This window comes from Serpula lacrymans, assembly GCF_000218685.1.
Source record: "Serpula lacrymans var. lacrymans S7.9 unplaced genomic scaffold SERLAscaffold_18, whole genome shotgun sequence".
Lineage (NCBI taxonomy): Eukaryota > Fungi > Basidiomycota > Agaricomycetes > Boletales > Serpulaceae > Serpula > Serpula lacrymans.
This window is the reverse complement of record NW_006763307.1, coordinates 572,511-591,024: the sequence shown is the minus strand read 5'-3', so window position 1 is coordinate 591,024 and position 18,514 is coordinate 572,511. Positions and strand designations below refer to the sequence as shown.

General features: G+C 47.2%; 4 protein-coding genes across 4 annotated transcripts; 3 read left to right on the top strand and 1 right to left on the bottom strand.

The window, feature by feature from the left end:
- Positions 1 to 4,782: 4,782 nt before the first annotated feature.
- SERLADRAFT_454001 (uncharacterized protein) lies at positions 4,783 to 10,153 on the top strand (the record flags this gene model as incomplete). Its single annotated transcript, XM_007324258.1, has 11 exons — positions 4,783 to 4,873; positions 5,207 to 6,177; positions 6,283 to 8,370; positions 8,426 to 8,534; positions 8,593 to 8,710; positions 8,760 to 8,884; positions 8,939 to 9,156; positions 9,207 to 9,424; positions 9,474 to 9,596; positions 9,653 to 9,864; positions 9,919 to 10,153. The coding sequence occupies 11 exons, from the start codon at positions 4,783 to 4,785 to the stop codon at positions 9,945 to 9,947; spliced, it is 4,302 nt and encodes a 1,433-aa protein (XP_007324320.1).
- On the top strand, positions 10,145 to 11,612 carry SERLADRAFT_454000 (uncharacterized protein; the record flags this gene model as incomplete). The annotated part of the gene is made up of 1 exon (XM_007324257.1): positions 10,145 to 11,612. One exon carries the CDS (start codon positions 10,258 to 10,260, stop codon positions 11,596 to 11,598), a length of 1,341 nt encoding a protein of 446 aa, XP_007324319.1.
- Positions 11,613 to 11,699: 87 nt separating this feature from the next.
- Positions 11,700 to 12,198, bottom strand: SERLADRAFT_443629 (uncharacterized protein; the record flags this gene model as incomplete). The annotated part of the gene is made up of 5 exons (XM_007324256.1): positions 11,700 to 11,774; positions 11,836 to 11,850; positions 11,916 to 11,997; positions 12,065 to 12,126; positions 12,175 to 12,198. 5 exons carry the CDS (start codon positions 12,196 to 12,198, stop codon positions 11,700 to 11,702), a joined length of 258 nt encoding a protein of 85 aa, XP_007324318.1.
- A 275-nt stretch (positions 12,199 to 12,473) lies between these two features.
- Positions 12,474 to 18,437, top strand: SERLADRAFT_453999 (uncharacterized protein; the record flags this gene model as incomplete). The annotated part of the gene is made up of 18 exons (XM_007324255.1): positions 12,474 to 12,548; positions 12,608 to 12,694; positions 12,745 to 13,140; positions 13,200 to 13,299; positions 13,352 to 13,391; positions 13,444 to 13,560; positions 13,613 to 14,030; positions 14,083 to 14,366; positions 14,419 to 15,964; positions 16,020 to 16,229; positions 16,285 to 16,407; positions 16,459 to 16,534; positions 16,589 to 16,626; positions 16,678 to 17,116; positions 17,172 to 17,477; positions 17,532 to 17,651; positions 17,708 to 17,770; positions 17,821 to 18,437. 18 exons carry the CDS (start codon positions 12,474 to 12,476, stop codon positions 18,165 to 18,167), a joined length of 4,785 nt encoding a protein of 1,594 aa, XP_007324317.1.
- Between the last annotated feature and the right edge of the window lie 77 nt (positions 18,438 to 18,514).

Here is an 18,514-nt window from a genome sequence, read left to right as displayed (position 1 = left end):
TGACAGCTTCGTTGTCTGATTCTTCTGAATCTGATGTACCAGAAGGATCTAGCGGAGGTGTTGGTACGCGAATAACAGGTTCGCAAAGAGGCGGTAAGGTCTGTATTTCTTTGAGCAGATCTTGACCTTTAAGATATGAATTCTCCGTTCGAAGGAATCGGACAGTTCCACGGAGAGCATCGATCTATACACAGTTAGATGTAACACGAGAACCGGAGGAATAGTAAGAAACTAGCCTGTTCTAGTAGGTGTGAAGTTTCTAAGCTTCCCTCTATGGGAACACTTTCCGCTTCTGTAGGCTGAGTGCCTGATGCTTTGTGATGAAGGAATAGATGATATGAATATGAGGCCCAAAATTAGCTCAAGACTATCAACACGTACCTTGTCGCTCTGGGCCAGCGGACATCACTTTTAACTTCGCATTGTCTTGCTCCAGTGCGTCGAGATCGGCCTGCAGTTGCTCCATAGCCTCTTCATAGGAGCGTTCTTGTTTCCTAGCCTTGTTGAGCTCGATCTCAAGATCGCCGATGGTATCGGCTTGTTTCTTGACAGTCTCCATCCGACGTTCCATAAGCTCGATCTTGACGACAGACTCTTGGATATTTTGGTCCTTGGCTTTGAGACTTCGAACAAGGCCTTGAATCTCATCTTGCAACTGCACAGCTTTCCTTTCGGCTTCCACATTGATTGCAGTGCTTGTTTTGATCTCGTCGATACGGGTGACCCAAGGCGCCGTTCCGGAAACTTGTTTTTACAGCAGATGGAGACACGTGACTTGTACGCAGAACAAGAGGGACTTACTTTTGCAGACATTTTCTCCGTCCAAGACTAAAGGAAGAAGCTTGCTACACTCTTGAGAAAGTTGAGCTACTGATTCGCCGATAGCTTCCCAGCACGATGCTCCTGGCTTCATATCCTTGGCAACCGTCGACAAAGCCATTTGCTTGACGAAATTGAGTACAGTTGATAGTTGGAAAGCGCATTTAGCACCGCGTGCATCACTTAGATGAGGTATAACTTGTTGGGCCAGCTAAAGGGTGTTACATGGTCAGAGGGCGGATAGACAAGTATGCGTTACTCCTTACAGAAATACCGAAATTAACGAGCTCAGGAATGGTGTTGCTAAGAGCCTTGAGCTGTGGAAGCATGTGAGATTTTAGAGCACTAGAGTCGTGAATGAGGTCTTCCAAGCGCTTTGTAAGTTTCCTAAATCGTATATCAGCAGACAGTCTGTAGAAAAGGAGAGCTATTTACCTAGACAAAACTCTCGCAGTCTTGCATTGATCCAATAGTTTATACAAGGGCTCAAACAGTTCAACTTCAGGATCATAACCTCCCATGTCCAAAACAACATCTGCAGGAGATATGTGAGGTGCAAGTGTAAATGAAAGAAGGGACGAGACCTACCTTGATCTTTAACTATAGCTTCGACCGAGGTCTTCGTCAGGCCAATGGATGCGCCGAATATATCTAAATCGTGATCAAACGATAGTGCATATCCTAGCTCCCGTTCACCAAGATCATGCTCGAAGCCATTGAAGTATGTTTCGGCGAGATGATCGAATTGAGCTTGCATCCTGGGCATGGTAAGCCAAATGAACATCCCCTTGTTTGATATTAAACTCACTTGGCAATGTCACTGACACATTCCATTTCTCGGAACTCATCTCGACGGAGCAGGTCAATATGCATATCGATTCGTTTCTCCATTGGTGCAATCTCTGGGTAAATCCTACCGATGTTCAGGAAAGACTCGACATCACAGTGGCGCAAAATGGCAGCAAAACGTTTGCATAAAGTAGAAAGGCCAGCAATACGACCACGCATCTGAGAAGGTGTGAGCTATCGCACCATGATCATAACGTTTATACAGACCTCACAGACGCCAACCAGAACATCGGAGACGGGTCCATTGAGAGACTCAGGAAGCCCGTGTGTTTGCGCCACGACAATGTTGATGAGATCAGTTTTGTATCCAAGGCGCTGGAAGAAGAGATAGCAGCTTGTCGCGTCACTATCCGATTCGACATACAACTGGGGTAGATAAGGCTAGATGGCAATTATTAATCAGTCTTGCATAGCACCCGTCTGTGGTCCGATCATACCTGAACAATGGTGAGCAGCTCACGGCTCTCCCTTGCCTCCAATTTCCTGATTTCAAGCTCTATGTTCTTGGCCTGGTTCTTGGAAGCAGAGGATTGTAGCTTGAGATTCAGAGACATCATAGCCGCGGTCTGTGAGGCAGCTGTGGCTGATTCATGCTGAGCGGTTTGAGTTTGAGAACGAAGAGTATCAAGATCCCTAGAGAAGCGAATAAGTTATTAGTCGTTCAGGACTTCGACAGATTTGCATACCCTTGTAACTGTAAGACAAGTTCTCGGAATTGACCAATAGTGTTCTCTAGATCTAGACAGGCCTCTTCGAGATTCGCAATCTTTTGTATATGTTCACGAGCTTCTGAATCCTTGGCATCTGAGGTATCCTGTGAGACACCATACAATTCACATCGAAGATACTAGTTTACCTATCTCGTCTTGCATGGACTTCTCCGTTTCTATATGGTTTTCCTCGAGCTCATCGTTGAGTTCCTTCAGAGCTTCAAGGTCTTCGATAGTGATACGCATTTCCTCAATTTTCTGGGAAATGGAGCGGTTATGCACAATAAATGGCTTATGGCGAACCTATACTTACCTCACCAAGCATAAGGTTACGCTCTGTGAGTTGCACGAGCATTTCTTCTGCACCTAGGGCGTCGTCGAGTTGAAGTTTGAGGTCATCAATCTGAATTTCAGCATTTGATAATTTGATCAAAGTTTCTTCATATGAAGCTGTGCAAGTTTATTAATATCTGCGTTTACTTCACTAATAGTGCAAACCTTGAAGATCATCGACGCCAGTGATATCTTTCTCCATTTCCGTGATACGACGGCGCTGCTCCTGTTCCGTTTCTTGTGACATATCGCGTAACCTATACACGATGATTCAAAAGAGGGGCTACCAGAACGTGAGGACATTGACAAACCGAATAAGCGCCTCCTTGAGGCGTTCATTCTGTTTTTCCAATTGAATGAACGCTAAAGAAGACTTGATATTAGAATCACCCCCTTCTCCAGGATCTGGAAATCCAAGTTTAGCGTATACCTCGGTAATAATGGGAGGGTTTACCTCCACCTTCCTTCAGGACATTCATCTCAACTTCTACGACTGCTAGTTTCTCTCTAACCTCCTCCAGCTCAGCCTCAGCGATTTCTGCACGTTCCTCTGCTACCTCCTTATCCAACATCGCCATCTCCAGTTGCTCTTGCGAATCAACTGATCTACTGTCGGTAAGCTGAGCGAGCTGCTGCGCGTCCGAAAGTTCGCGGCGCGTCGCGGTTAGATCTGTCTGAAGCTGACTGAGTTTGGCTTGAAGTTTGGGACGGAGGGCAACGAAGGATTCGGCCTCGGAAAGGCGACTTTCAAGCTCTCGTACGTGTCGAGCGTCGTCGGCACGTTTTGCTTCGAGGACTCGGATCTTGGCTCGAAGCTCTTGGAGTTCCTGATCATCCTGGGCACGTTGAACGACTGGCGAAGAAGGTTGGGAAGGAGCCTTGGTAGCGACAGGGGAAGCAACATGAATAGACGTGGAACCGTTTGATAGTGATGGGGCGATGGGGACAGGCGGTGGGACTAGACTAGGGGCTTGAAGTGGGGATGACTTGTGTGGTGGTGGTGACGGGGGTGAAGAGATCCGTTTGGGTAGGGACACACCCTTAGATAATGAAGGTTCTTGCGAAGGAGACTCGGTGATGCGTGGTGGTGGAAAGGCTGGGCTAAGAGGTGCGCTACTTTCCGCAGAAGACTGTCGCGGGAAAGATTTCCGAGGTTGAAGCGAAAGAGCTGGAATGCGTTTAGCAGGAGAAGTGGGAGCGAGACGGGATATCCTAGGGCTTGCTGCAGTACCTGCAGCCGGTAGTGCGCTGGCATGTGGTTTTGCAGGACTTGAAGAACGAGACGAAGAGGAAGCGGCTGATCTCAAAGAAGAGGCTCGTGCAAGTCCAGTGCTGGGTGTCCGCTGATGGCCCAGTGTAGATCGCGCAAGTGCAGATGGGATTCGCTTTTACGATATAGTCAATTATAAGCTGGCTCGAAAGTGAGATATGCAAGATGGCTCACGTTTGCAACTGGAGGAGCCTCGGGCTCTGCTGAAATGACCTTAACCTGGCTTGGCCTGACGAAGACTCCGTGATCTGGTTTACATGCAAAATAGGTGATGCCTTGTATTGAGCCATTGTTCTTTCCCTTGGGCTCGTGTAGCTCTACTCCTACCCATTTTCCGGCTGAGAAAGAGGTTGTTCCGCAGAAACGAGCGATGCCTCGTCCTGCAGGAATCTCGACCAAAGCACCAAGTGGAGGTTCGTTGGCCGACATCCCAAAGGAATGTCAGAAATGCCCTAGACCGATAAAATGAACGTTAGCTGGAGAATTACGCCAGTCACTGATATATGGGGCACTTTCAAGTGTTACGGGTACGCATGCATATAGCTGGTGGACCGTGTAGCCAGGGTCTGGGACTGTGATGATGTGACACCGTGGACCGTCACGGTGCATCACCGTCACATTTCCGGCCACTACAGCAAGGACATTGACGTGACCCCACAGTCGCAACTATAGTATTGGACTGCACTTTGTGCGCTCACAATCATACATCCGGACCATCGTTGTTCGTTTACCAGAGGCTGCATCTTGAGGGCATTATTTTGTAACATTTTCTGCATTTCAGCTAGATGCAAAACGGACGTCATGCACCAGGTACGCGTCGCATTCCTGTGCACTCTCTTTTTCGCCATTTATCTCTTTCATTCAGGCATAGATTCTTGGCCTGTTGAATCAGGTCTGAGAGTCGAGCGCCATGGCTCTGATGTGGGGTCGGAAACCGAGAGAGGCTGGGGTTCTACTTCGCTGTCTGATCCGTCTTCCAATCAAACAACTGATGGCAGAAACGACGTTGACTTGTTGCGGGGAATGGGAAGAAGCGCTTCAGACGAAACTCTTCCGGATCATGTTCCCATCGTGCCATATTGGTCAGCTAAACGACATATTTCCTGCGGTAATCCTGCTCCCCGCTCGCCCTACACCGCTAACTTGTTTCCGTGGCGTGGCTCGGCTCCTGGAAAGCTCAAGACTGCAAATGCTGCCCTTGTTCTTTGCCTGAACATCGATGTAGATCCCCCAGACATTATCAAAACAAACCCATGTGCTGTCTTGGAATGTTGGGTGGATCCACACACAATGCCGTCTCATAAGGCTCTGGAAGCTATTGGAACCAACTTACAGCACCAGTTCGAAGGCCTTAGTCTCAAGATTCCATACAAACCTATTTTGGACCCCTCTTACGAGGATTTACGGCGGTTCTGCATGACATTGCGAAAACAGGCGAAAGATGAAACTGTGTGCTTTTACTACAATGGCCACGGTGTCCCAAAGCCAACTCCTAGTGGGGAGCTGTGGTGCTTCAATCGAAACTATACGCAATATATTCCGGTCTCATTGATGGAAGTGCAGACTTGGCTCGGATCGCCAGGAGTGTATATATGGGATTGCTCGGCTGCTGGCAATCTACTACAAAACTTTAATACCTTCGCTGAGCGCCGCGACCAGGATATATTCATGACACGCGGAGGCTATGCAGATGGCATGCAACCTTATATGAGTTCTTTGCAATTAGCTGCCTGTGCGGCACATGAACAACTTCCATCTTGCCCCGAGCTTCCTGCAGATATCTTCACATCTTGCCTCACGTCACCCATAGATATCGCGCTCCGCTACTTCATTATGAACCACCAGCTTCCCAACAATATCACAGCAGATATGGTCATGCAGTTACCTGGTGACCTCAAAGACCGTAGAACGCCTCTTGGAGAACTTAATTGGATTTTTACAGCCATCACTGACACCATCGCTTGGACTACCTTTTCTCGAGATGTCTTCACTCGTTTATATCGTTCGGACCTCCTTATTGCATCCCTTTTCCGCAATTTTCTGCTCGCAGAGCGGATCATGAAGAATTATCACTGTACACCTCATACATATCCCGCCCTTCCATCTACCAATACTCATCCTTTATGGTCATCGTGGGACCTAGCAGTCGATACCTGCCTCAGACAGCTACCTGATTTACTTGCAAAAAGTCCAAACGTCAGTAGTACCCCAACGAGTCCCGTTATGCACGCGACGAGGTCCAGACGGTTAGGGCAGGCTGTAGCAAGGGATAGCACTCCATCCACGAGTCCCTCATCGGAGAAGCCTTACCAATACGTATCGAGTCGCTTTTTCACCGATCAGCTCACAGCATTCGAGGTCTGGATATCTCGAGGCGGCTCTGCTCTCACGAAACGTGGTCCATTTTCACTTCCAACCCAGAATGGCGGAGAAAGGTTTGATGGTTCGGATATTGTTAATGGTGTTAATGGTGTCGATGGGAAGACGGGCGAGAATGATTTAGTCCCTCGTAAACCACCCGATCAGCTACCGATTGTTCTCCAAGTTCTCTTATCACAGCCCCACCGATTGCGCGCACTAATCCTCCTCTCTCAATTCGTTGATCTTGGGCCATGGGCAGTAAACCTTGTGCTCACCATCGGGATATTTCCATATATATCCAAACTTCTGCAAGCCGCTGGCCAGGACCTTAGGCCCGTCCTGATCTTCATCTGGGCCAGAATACTCGCTGTTGATCCTACGGTCCAAGTCGATCTGTACAACACGCAAGGCTATAAATATTTTGCCAATGTCCTTGCTCTGCAAGAGGAACCAAGCCTCACTGTCCTACCGAACAGTGCTGAGCATAAGGCCATGTGCGCTTTTGTACTCGCTGCTATAGCACGGGATTATCCCCACGGTCAGAATGCGTGTTGGCGCGAGCGAGTTTTCGATCAGTGCTTTGATCGATTAGACGAAGGCGACTTCTTGTTACGACAGTGGTCGGCATTGTGTATCGCCCAAATCTGGGACGCGAATGATGATATAAAAGTCTATGGCGTTGACAAGGGCACCCAAGACAAGCTCATATTACTGCTTTCGGACGAGTCGCCTGAGGTTCGTGCAGCGGCTTTGTATTCATTGGGTACGTTTATGGGAGCTTCGGGTTCTCCGGACCTAAACAAGAACGGCGGAGGAGGTAGCGGAACAATGTATCAGCTCGAGGAGAGAATTCATTTCCGCATGGAAGTTGCCGTTGCTACGGGCGCAGCTCTTGCGACTAAGGATGATGCCAGTCCCATGGTCCGCAAAGAACTGCTTATCCTCGTCAGCTGCCTTGTGAAGGAATGGAGAGGCTATTTCGTAATATGCGCTTGGATCTATTGGGAAGAAGATCGGAAGTGGAGGAACGAGGGACCATCTCAGAAACACGAAGAGGAGATGACTGCTCAAGCTGTATCAGAATGGTTAGACCTCTTTGGAGACGATGATGGCGCGCGGGAGGAGAACCGTGTATTGCTGTCCTCGTTCTTCACGATTTTCGTCCTCCTCCTGGAACTGTCGATTGACCCTTATCATGAAGTAGCTACAAATGCCCAGACGGTCATCGACTACATTATGGCACTTTTGTTAGAATCCCCCTTTACTCGTCTGGAATGCTCCACACTCGACACCCCTCCATTGCCCACAGATCACCAGGCAACAACGGCAGGCGGCACACATTCCCGAGTGGCCTCCTTACAGTCCTCGCCTTTGCTCAGCCAAGCGCCACCTTCGCCATTACATCCGATTAGACCATCCCTCACACGTAGCGATACGATGACAAGCAGTATTTCTACGGGCGTTACCAATACCATACGAAGGACATCGTCATTTGCCAATGCTCTCAGGAACTTGGCGGGTACCATTGCATTCCCAACGGTGGATGATTCTCGCGCTCCACCGAGCCCTGGACTATCTGTGCTTCCCCGTCCGGATCTTTTGGATGCGTCTCGCCCTCCGTCGCCTAACCTGAACATCGCGCAGTACACTTCGCCATATTCGCGGCCTCCAACGCCTACTAACAGGTCACGCCCTCCTTCACCAAACCCTTCGCCTCGTTCTTCCAGCGATAGATCGCAAGTACCGATGGATTTCTTGCCTTCGGATGTCATGGAAGCTTTAATGGAAGAGGACATGGAAAGATTAAGAGCGCGGAGACGAACGGCCACCTATTCGAAGCGGCACCAAGGAGGGAACAACGGCACTGGTTCTCTAAACAGCCCATGTGGAAGCACTTTCTCGATCGACTCGAATAGTAGTAGTGTTATTCTTGGATTGGGAACTGGCGCTGGAATCCGAGATGTACTGCCGTTGAAGAGCACTTTCTATGATTGGTGCTGCGAGTATTTCAAGGAACCTCAGATGAGGGTACGTTTTTATTCTCGCTAACCCTCTATCAGCACCCTAAACAGTTCCATCACAGCAAACGGAAGCAGACGAGCCAGGGAGCATACAATATAACTATCAGGTTTGGCGACAGCAGCGGAACGAAAAGGTCACGATGGAAACTCATTCGCAAACGACTGTAGCGGGTGAGTTTATCCCATCTTTAGTCAAAAGCTTGATCTCATCATCTCGAGCTGTTTGTAGAGTCTTCTCGATGGGATCGCGCCGTCGCAAGCATTCAAATCAGCGGCCAACCGCTCTCGATGGCTTTTCATTCTTATGATCCTCATCTCGTTATAGCCAATGAAACGGATATGATTAGGTATGTTTATATCCTTCTCCCAATGCGTTTTGTTCACCGTACATCCTAGTGTATGGGATTGGTCACAGCGTAAACGGCTGAATCTCTTCTGCAATGGTAATCCAAAAGGTACAAGTGTCACTTCACTCCACATCATCAATCAGGATGTGGGAGGAATTATTGTCACTGGGGCTGGTAAGTGGCTGATACCTTTCTCATCAAATTGCCTAAATATTCATTGTCGTACAGCCGATGGGATAGTTCGCCTGTATCGAAACTACGATTCCCTGATGAACCAGGGCCCTGTTCAGATGGTTAGCTCATTCCGCGCTCTCAACGACGTTATTCAGGTTCGCAGAGGCAGCGGAGTTATCGTCGACTGGAAACAAAGCAGTGCGTCTCTGCTGGTAGGAGGGGATTCTCGCATTATTCGAGTCTGGGATGCGAACTCAGAGACCCAAGTCCTGGTCAGTTTTCTCTATCTTCCAAAGTCGTACTTGAATTTACTTGTGTGCAGGACCTGGAAACTAACTCTGACAGTCCTGTAACGGCCATCGTCTCAGACAATGGTCCATCATCGATGTTTATTGCTGGCTTTGCGGATGGCGTTGTGAGGGTATTTGATCGTAGGCTTGGTGAAGAGGATGCGATTGTCCGATCGTATCCTGAGCATTCCTCATGGATTCAAAACGTTCGCTGGCATCCAACCCAAGGAGCACAGTTGCTATCTGCAAGGTAAGCATTATCTATACAGCAAGGCCATTTTTGTCATTGAATTTTTTAGTTTGGACGGCGAAGTGAAATTTTGGGATCTTAGAGGTTCTGATAGAGCTGTCCAGACCTGGGATCTGCATCCTGGTGGTTTATCCTCTTTTGACATGCATTCTTCCGCTGGCGTCCTCGCTACGTGATTATCATTTTTCTTGTTGTAATATTTGATCACGTGTTCACATTCATTTACAGGACGTCTGCTCTTACTCCCACTCACTGGAGACATCAAAGTCTCATGGTACACTCTCTCTTGAGGCCGTCTCCACCTTTGTCGATGTTGCAACTGCCCACAGGCCTCACTTCGTACAATCCGCGAGGACCATCTCCTTTTATTCCTCGTTCGACCTCTCTCACTTTCCATCCGATGGAGATGTTGTATGCTGCAGGAGAACCTGATGGATCTGGTACGTCCATATTATCTATATAAACGGCGGTTGATTGTTGACTGTTTTGATTAGTGAAAATCATGGGATGCAAACTTGTATGAAATTAAGCGCGTAACATGGTCTCGGATGCATGGCTGGCACATCTCCTTATGTATTGAAATAGCTGACTCTTCATTTCAAGTTGGATATATGTTCTCAATGCTCTTTACCGCTGTCATGTAGATTTATTACTATGGTTGCATATGTACAGTACTATATAGCGTACCCTTATAATTCCTTAACAAGTTCTACCACTGTTGTGGCAACTCTTATCGGAAACGCCGACAATCACCCGTTCCATCGACTCTCAGGATTTCTTGATCAAACTTGAACTTGCCAGCATACAGTCATTTTATCCGTGTCCTGTTTCTCATGACCAATCTATATTCTCTCTGGGTTGCAGGCTCTAATGCACGCGGTCAACTTTCCAACGGAACATTCGATGACTCGCATACATTTGCCCCTTGTCTATTTTCTGAATCAGCTTCCATATTTCCCTCCACCATACGGCGAATTCTTCAACTGACATGTGGTGCCAATCACACGTTAATACTCCTGCAACGTAGTGACGAGCATGGGTTGGAAACATATACAGAGCTGTGGGGTTGTGGGGACGGCAGTAAGGGACAACTTGGACCCACGCTGGGTCAAGTGCACTCTGCTACAGAATTCAGGCGAATACCAATGCCGCTACAGGATACATATACGCCGCTCGGATATACGTGCCGTCTCATTGCTGCAGCTTGGGAAACTACGTACCTTGTTCTGTCTTCACCGAATCACCCTGATGTTCTGATCTCTATGGGTTCAAATGACTTTGGAGCGCTGGGTGTGGAATCTGCGAAGATAAAATCAGCGCCATTCGGACCTCACGCGATAGCTGTTGAGGGACTTGAAACAGATAGTAGTCTGCTCATCAAATCGCTCAATGCAGGTCCTCGACATGTTGTCGCCGAGGTGGTAGGAGTAGGAAAAAATGGAGTCAAGGAAACTTTTCTGATCGGCTGGGGGGCGGGAAGGCAAGGTCAACTGGGTGTAACGCTACTCAAAAGAGCTCCTCAGGACCATGCAGGACCGCGAAGAATACCCAGTGATAAATCAGGAGATCCTATAGTATCATGTTCTCTTGGAAATCAACACACTGTCATACTGCACTCTTCGGGTCGTGTATCTGCCTTGGGATCAAATAGGAAATGTCAGGTGCAGGACATCAACAACTTAAGCAATGTTCATAGTATAAACTGCACGTGGAACGGCACTTACGCCGTAGTCAAGCAAGAAGATGGGATGACTCTGCTTGGGATGGGCGATAACAGCCGAGGACAGCTTGGAAGGGAAGTGGATGGACGTGGCTCATCTCAATCGACTTTGGTTAACTTCCCGTTTGAGCTTAAGAGCCGTGAGCTATTGAAAGTAGCTTGTGGCAGCGAACATGTTCTCGCCCTCTTTGCTGTACTTTCATCTAGTACATCTCACAGCCAAATATCGAATGACGATGATAGGGAACGGGAAGTTTGGGCGTGGGGATGGAATGAGCACGGGAACTTGGGCGTAGGCACGACAGGGAATGTTGAAAGACCTATCAAAATATGGCCAAATGGTGGAAGCGATAGCAGTAGTATGAGTGCAAGGGTTATTGATGTATGGGCAGGCTGTGGGACAAGTTGGATCGCACTTTCGCATAATGATAATGATAACGACAGCAACGGATAATAAAGTCTGCATTTAGGATAAGTCATAGTCATACAGTGAGGTGTACTGCAACGTTGTGAGCGTCACGTCGAAATGCTTGGAAGCACGAGTTGAGTGCATGGTTATTTGTTGTCGTCGTCCAGTAACTCGTAGTCAAGGTGAATCTGCCGAACAGTAGTTCTTTTCAGAGCTGCAAGCTGAAATTAAACACAGAATATAAGTTTGTCCATGTCTATTGATGAATGACAGATCCGTCACCCTTCCAATCAAGATCTTTGGGATTAACGTGGTCAGTACAAATTCAGCAGATCAACAAAGATTGGCTGGGATGATCAAACCTGCGTGGCGTCCTTGGCTTCATTGTATCTATGCAATAGCTTGATGTGTTTCGAAACAATCTTTTCTGCGTCTTCGTTTTCTCTAACGCATATAGTAAGTTATGGCTTCACAGTAATAGACAAAGAGTTCGGCCAATAATAAAACGGACCCAAGGACCTGTTGCAGTTCGTCAACTTGCGCTTGCAGCTTTGAAACATATATTTCCTGGTTCTAAGCACAGTATTATATGTTTGTTGAGGTAACAGAGGATACAATTACCTTTGCTGAGGTGGACGCGTGCATGACTGTCGAAAGTCAAGAGTTGGTTTGTTGACGCGTTATTTGGTCGCATGCCGAAGGCACCGATGGCCAGGATTACTCATAGAGTGATCGGCCCGAGAAAACTCGGCAGCGGCATTGCAAGACGGCAGATTGTTTCTTGGGCAGCAGGAGCGACCGCAGCCCATTGGTACACACGCTATCCTCAAATGCCACCACGGCGCTTTCTTTCCTGTACATAACCTGTGTGATGTGTTGCACCTAAATCTTTGCTTTCATTGTTAGCCTCAAGACACATCATGGGGGGACTTTTCTGGCGGCAGTTCGCTGCGTTATTCTGGAAGAATTGGATTGTGCTTTCTAAACACCCGTTCGTGAGTAAAATCAGTGCGTGTATCCACTCGAAAGCCTAGCGTTGATAGTCCACCTCCAGTTGAATGTTATACGATGTTTCATTCTACCTATTGCATATGGCGTCTTCCTCGCTGTCGCACAGACGTTCCTTATGAAGCCCAATAACGTGAGTTTTGTGCCATATATTTGGTTTCCGCCATCTCATTCTGTCTTCAGTATGGGATTGGCTCCCCGATACCAATATACTCATTCAAGAGTGAGTTCGACGGCTCTCTTACTCTGATATGGACAGACGCAACCAACGGCACTGGCTCACCGTCACCAAGCGATGTCATGTCACATATCACTAGCAACTTCACTTCCAATCAGCTTCGAGCGATCAAACAGGTAGCCACACCAGACGACATTCCTCCGGCCTGCCCACAGAACTTCAACTTGTTCTCCGAATGTTACGCAGCCGTAACATTCAACAGTCTCCCCGCCGCAGGAAACGATACGAGTCCAGTGAACTATACAATTAGCGCGGATGGGGGCCTCGTGTACATCAACGTGTATAGCCATACCAGTGATTTTGAAACCAGAATTTTACCTCTCCAATGGGCATTAGATCAGGTCAGCAACCTACCTTATTGAATGTGTCCCATCAATAATAACCAGAGCCCTCCGTGTAGGCGATTATCGAATTAAGGACAGGTCAATCAGTACCCACGCCGTTAGAATGGCCATACACTCAGGAAACGAACCAACAACAAGCCACTGATACTAGGCTAAGTAGGACAGTTTTCATTATTTCTGGATCCAGATCTGATTTATCATCCTCTAGGCTATATCAGAGGACTGCGGTCCCTACTCGTGCTTGCATTGTAAGCCGTATGGTGTGATATATGAACGGTTTTTTCTCAGTTCTCTCATCAGGTTTATTTGTTATATTGGAATTGCTTATCAGCTTCCAGGCTCGTTTACTGGGGAGAGGGCGAATCTACTGACAAGCCATATGAAAGCCATGGGACTTCTGGACTCTGCAAGGATTTTGTTTGTGTATTTCCTTACAATACTGCTGAGTACCCACTGAAAACCAGCGTAGATCATGGCATATCAGTATATGTCTGGCGTACCTTCCTGCTTGGATTCTTGTTTCAATTGTGTGGCACTACCGTATCTTTACCGGAACAAACGTTGGATTAGTCCTTGTTGTGCACCTTCTTTTGGGAACTTCGCTGGCTAGTTGGTCGTTTTTCATCGCCACTCCCTTTGGGAAAAGCCCTCAGCTCGCTGCCGTCGCATCCACATTCTTGGCTCTCTTATTTGCCATTTTAGCCCTGGTTTTCGGTCACGCTAGCACAGGAACAGCCTTCGTGTTTTCCATCGTATTTCCCCCTGGATATTATATCTTTGCCATAAGAGCAATATGTGGATGGGAAAATCACCAGATACCAACTAATGCTCTAAAGGGCGACCCTGATAACAACTTGATGCTTTTGCCTTTAATCATAGCAGCTCTTGTAAGTCATTTTGGTTTTTCGACGACAAGCTAGCACTGATGTCATCTCGAAGGTTGATACATTTTTATGGCCATATTTAGCTGTTCTGCTGGAGAGGCGCCTGTATGACGCTCGTGAGCCTTCGTCTGGGAGCAGTTGGTTATGCTGTCGTCGGCGAAAAAACCGTTCCCTGGACCCAGTTGTACATCCTGAAAATGTCGCCATATCCATCCGCAACCTGGGAAAAACATTTAAGCCCTCCATGTTCCGACGGGAAAAAGCCCCAGTTACCGCTATCGCTGATCTCACTTTAGATATTCCCACGTCTGGCATCTATGTTCTGCTCGGGTCCAACGGGTCAGTGTTCTCAATTGAGACCATAGTAAATGTGATACTGACATTATAATAGAGCTGGAAAGTCAACGGCTTTATCTATTGTAGGGGGTCTCCTCGGGCGTAGCACAGGTTCGATCACGTTTGAAGGTGGTGTAGCTCGGCCTCCTCGTGGAACGCTTGGCATTGTCCCACAGAAGAATGTGTTATTCCCCGAGCTAACCTGTTATCAGACTCTAAGGGTATGGAGAGCAGTTAAGCGCTCAGATGGTTCCGTGGATGATGATGACGATTACGAACAACTCCTACGTGATTGTGATCTTGGCAAGAAGATTCATGCAAATGCCAGCACGTTATCTGGTGGCCAGAAGCGAAAGTTACAGCTTGCTATTGGTCTCATTGGAGGTTCCAAGATCGTACTCGTTGACGAGTGTACCTCTGGCGTTGATCCTTTATCTCGTCGTGCACTATGGAGAACTTTGACTTCTGTTCGTCACGACAGAACGGTTGTGTTCACGACGCACTTTTTGGATGAAGCAGACCTTCTTGCCGATAACATCGCAATCTTAGCTGCCCCTGGCAAGTTGGTCGCTGAGGGATCACCAGTGACTCTTAAATCGACGCTTGGCGAGGGTTACAGCATTCAAGTCTCTTTCGATTTGACAGAGCTCACTGAAAAAGAATGGATCAGCCCGCCAGCTGAAGTACACGAGCGTTTACGTACCTTAGCGCCACGTTGCACTATGTCTTTGGCCTCACCATCACAGGCGTCCTATCATCTTAAATCAAAGGACCCTATCGTGGTGGAGAAGGCACTTCAACTACTGGAAGATGAAGAGTCCACTCATCACGTAGCATCTTACGATGTCATTGGTACAACTATCGAAGATATCTTTCTCGATCTGATGAACAAGGATGCTCGACTAAGCATTGAATCACCCGAGAAGTCTCTGACATCGTCTATGATCATGACTGAACCGACAGTTTTACAGTTAACGGATGGGCGGCCAAGGTCTCCATTTAGTCAGGCTTTGACCATCTTCCACAAACGTGCTCTCGTTGCTCGTCGCAGTTGGTTGACGCCATTCCTCGTTGTGCTCATTGCAGTAGCGGGCTCATGCATTCCATTGTTCTTCCTATCTGGACAAGCGGCAACGTGTACTACCACATACAAGAACACCACTACTATCCCTCTTTATCTTCCAGACTCTCCCTTAGAATTGCTGGCTTTTGGTCCTTCGGCTCAAATTTTGACTTCGCCTCCAAATATTGTCAGTTCCCTTGGCTCTACTGCGATGTTCCTGCAAACAAAGAATATAGCAAATAACGCCACTTTCGTTGATACTATCCAACAAGACTATCTTAACATATCTTTCGGAGGTATTTCAATAGATCAACAGACAGGGGATTCATTGGTTGCTTGGCAAGCATCTCCACCAGGCCTAACAGGCACATCTATGCTGAACCTTGCATCAAATGTTCTATACAATCGAGCACTCAACAACTCGGGAAACACTGCTGAAACTCCGAGTCTCATTATGGCTTACTATTCAGATTTCCCTCCTGTTGCAGAGGGTACTCTTGTGGACTTGAAATGGATAGCCTTCTTTGGAGCTTCAATGGTATGTTATACTTTCGTTCATTTTCTTCATCTTCTTATCTGAAAATATGATTCAGGCCGTGTTTCCTGCATTCTTCTCGCTATATGTATCTCGGGAGCGTCGTTCATCTGTACAAGCCATGCAGCTTTCGAATGGCCTGTCAGATCCCATCGGACTTTGGTTGGGCCATCTCATGTTTGACACGATATTTTCGGTGACGCTAGCCACAATCATTATCATTATATTTGCCACAGTCACCAGTCAACTTCATGGTCTAGGATTTTTCGTACGTCACCTTTCACGCTGCGTTGTATGCTGGAGATGCTTATACTTGTTTTTAGTGGGTTGTCCTGGTGTTATATGGCATAGTTGGTGCACTCTTCGCATATTGTATTTCTTTGTTTACGGCTTCTCCCCTTGCTGCATTCGCAGCAGTTGCCGGTTATCAGATCATCATGTTTATTGTGAGTTCTTTCGAGAAAAGTGACTGCTATGAATGTTCACTCGTGCCTTAGTTGTATCTGGCTGGCTACCTTTTAACCTTGACTTATGCAAAGACGAGTCAAGCTAATTATGACATCGCTGTAATACGTGAGTCTAGTATGTTCATGTTGGCTTTTCATAGCTAAACTTCTTATATTATAGACTTTACGCTGTCTGTTTTGTCTCCAGTGGCCAGTGTTGTAAGTCTTTGATTACATCTCTACTTAAGACATACTTATAGTGATTATTAGATGAGGGCGGCACTTATCTCTGTGAACCTATTCTCGCTTCTTTGCGCAGGAACAAGCCCTGTCACTACGGCATCGTTGGGTATCATTACTAGATACGGCGGCCCTATACTGTATCTCTTCATTTATGGTTTCGTTCTTCTTGGTGTTCTTGTTTGGGTAGACTCTGGTTCCATCTTACCTCGACGTTTCCTCAAGACTGGTAAACAACGTCGTCAATTGGAGGAAAACCAAGCTTCGTTTGAATTGTCGAGAAAGGATGTAGCTGAAGAAGCTCGCGATGTAGCATCCTCTGACGATGCTCTTCGAGTTCTCCATGTGGTCAAGTCTTTTGACGGAAATCGAGTCGTTGACGATGTAAGTATCGGAGTTTCAAGGGATACTATCTTTGCCATGTTGGGGCCCAATGGCGCGGGAAAGACCACCACCTTCAATATTATACGTTAGTCATTCGACAAATCATGCAGATTACTAGACTTACATCGTTACATGTACAGGTGGTGATATCGTTCCAGACTCCGGTGACGTGTTGATCAAGGGTGTTTCCGTCGTCAATCATCCCAGAGTTGCGCGTCTATCTCTCGGTGTCTGCCCTCAGTTCACTGCGATAGACTCGCAACTGACTGTTCGGGAGCATTTGATGATCTATGGCCGTCTTAAGGGTCTTTATGGAGGTGAAGAAGTTAACAGAAATGTCGAATCCTTGATGCATGCCACATCTTTGCATATGTATGCCGATCGCCTAGCTAGTCAATTGTCGGGAGGAAATCAGCGTAAATTGTCACTTGCCATTGCTCTGATAGGTATGTCCTTCCTTGTAATTTGTAAACGCCTATTCAGCTGATGGGTTTTGATAGGTAACCCCTCTGTCGTATTGATCGACGAGTTTTCAACTGGTATAGACGCAAAAATCAAGCGAGAAATGTGGGGTACCCTCAGGAATGTTGCTGTAGGGAAAGCAGTCGTTATAACTACCCGTAAGTGGATCTCGCTTTTTCTGTGGCCACTCTGACTGATATATTTTCTCCGATAGACTCGATGGAAGAAGCATCAGCCCTAGCGAATAAAGTTGGTATCATCTCTAAACAAATGCTAGGTATGTTGCTGTCTTTTCACTGGTTAACCAAATCTGACCATCCACTCCAGCTATTGGCACAACCGATAGTCTGGCAGCACGATATGCTAAATACCAAGTCCATTTCTCGTGCCCCACTCGAGAGGATGTCACCAGGGCACAACTACTTATGAGCTGTATACCAGGTTCACGACTGGCGGATGATGTGGCCACTCGCTTCGAGGTTCCCATTCTTCAAGGCAAAGACGGCCTATCACTTGCACAACTATTCCATATTCTTTCTTCGCAGGGTGATTTCCAAGAATATACGGTAGAAAAGGCAACGCTAGAAAGTGTCTTCCTGAAGGTGATCAGAGAGAACAATGTACTTGAAGAGGACACCACCCCGAGTAGACGACGAAGGTTCTGGTTCTGGTAATACGGTGAGGGTGATGTTTTCGTTCACGGACATGGGTCGCTGCAGCATTACGTGGCGTTGTAGCTATACCAGGATTCGTAGAGATCTTAATTATCTTTACAAGGACTATACTTACAGTATGTACAGGTACTTTACGCTGTCACACGATTTTCCTGAGTTTGCACGGGTTTATGCATTATTTAAATGGGCAATAGCTCTGGGGCGGGTTAGAAGTTCTAGGTCCATCCAAGAAGTACCATTCTAGCGTGTGCAATATATAAACTTGATCTCAGCAAGCGTAGCAATTGCAAAAGGTGTGTAAAGATAAGTGTTTGTAAGTTAAAAGGAGCTTTTTGACAGGACCAATC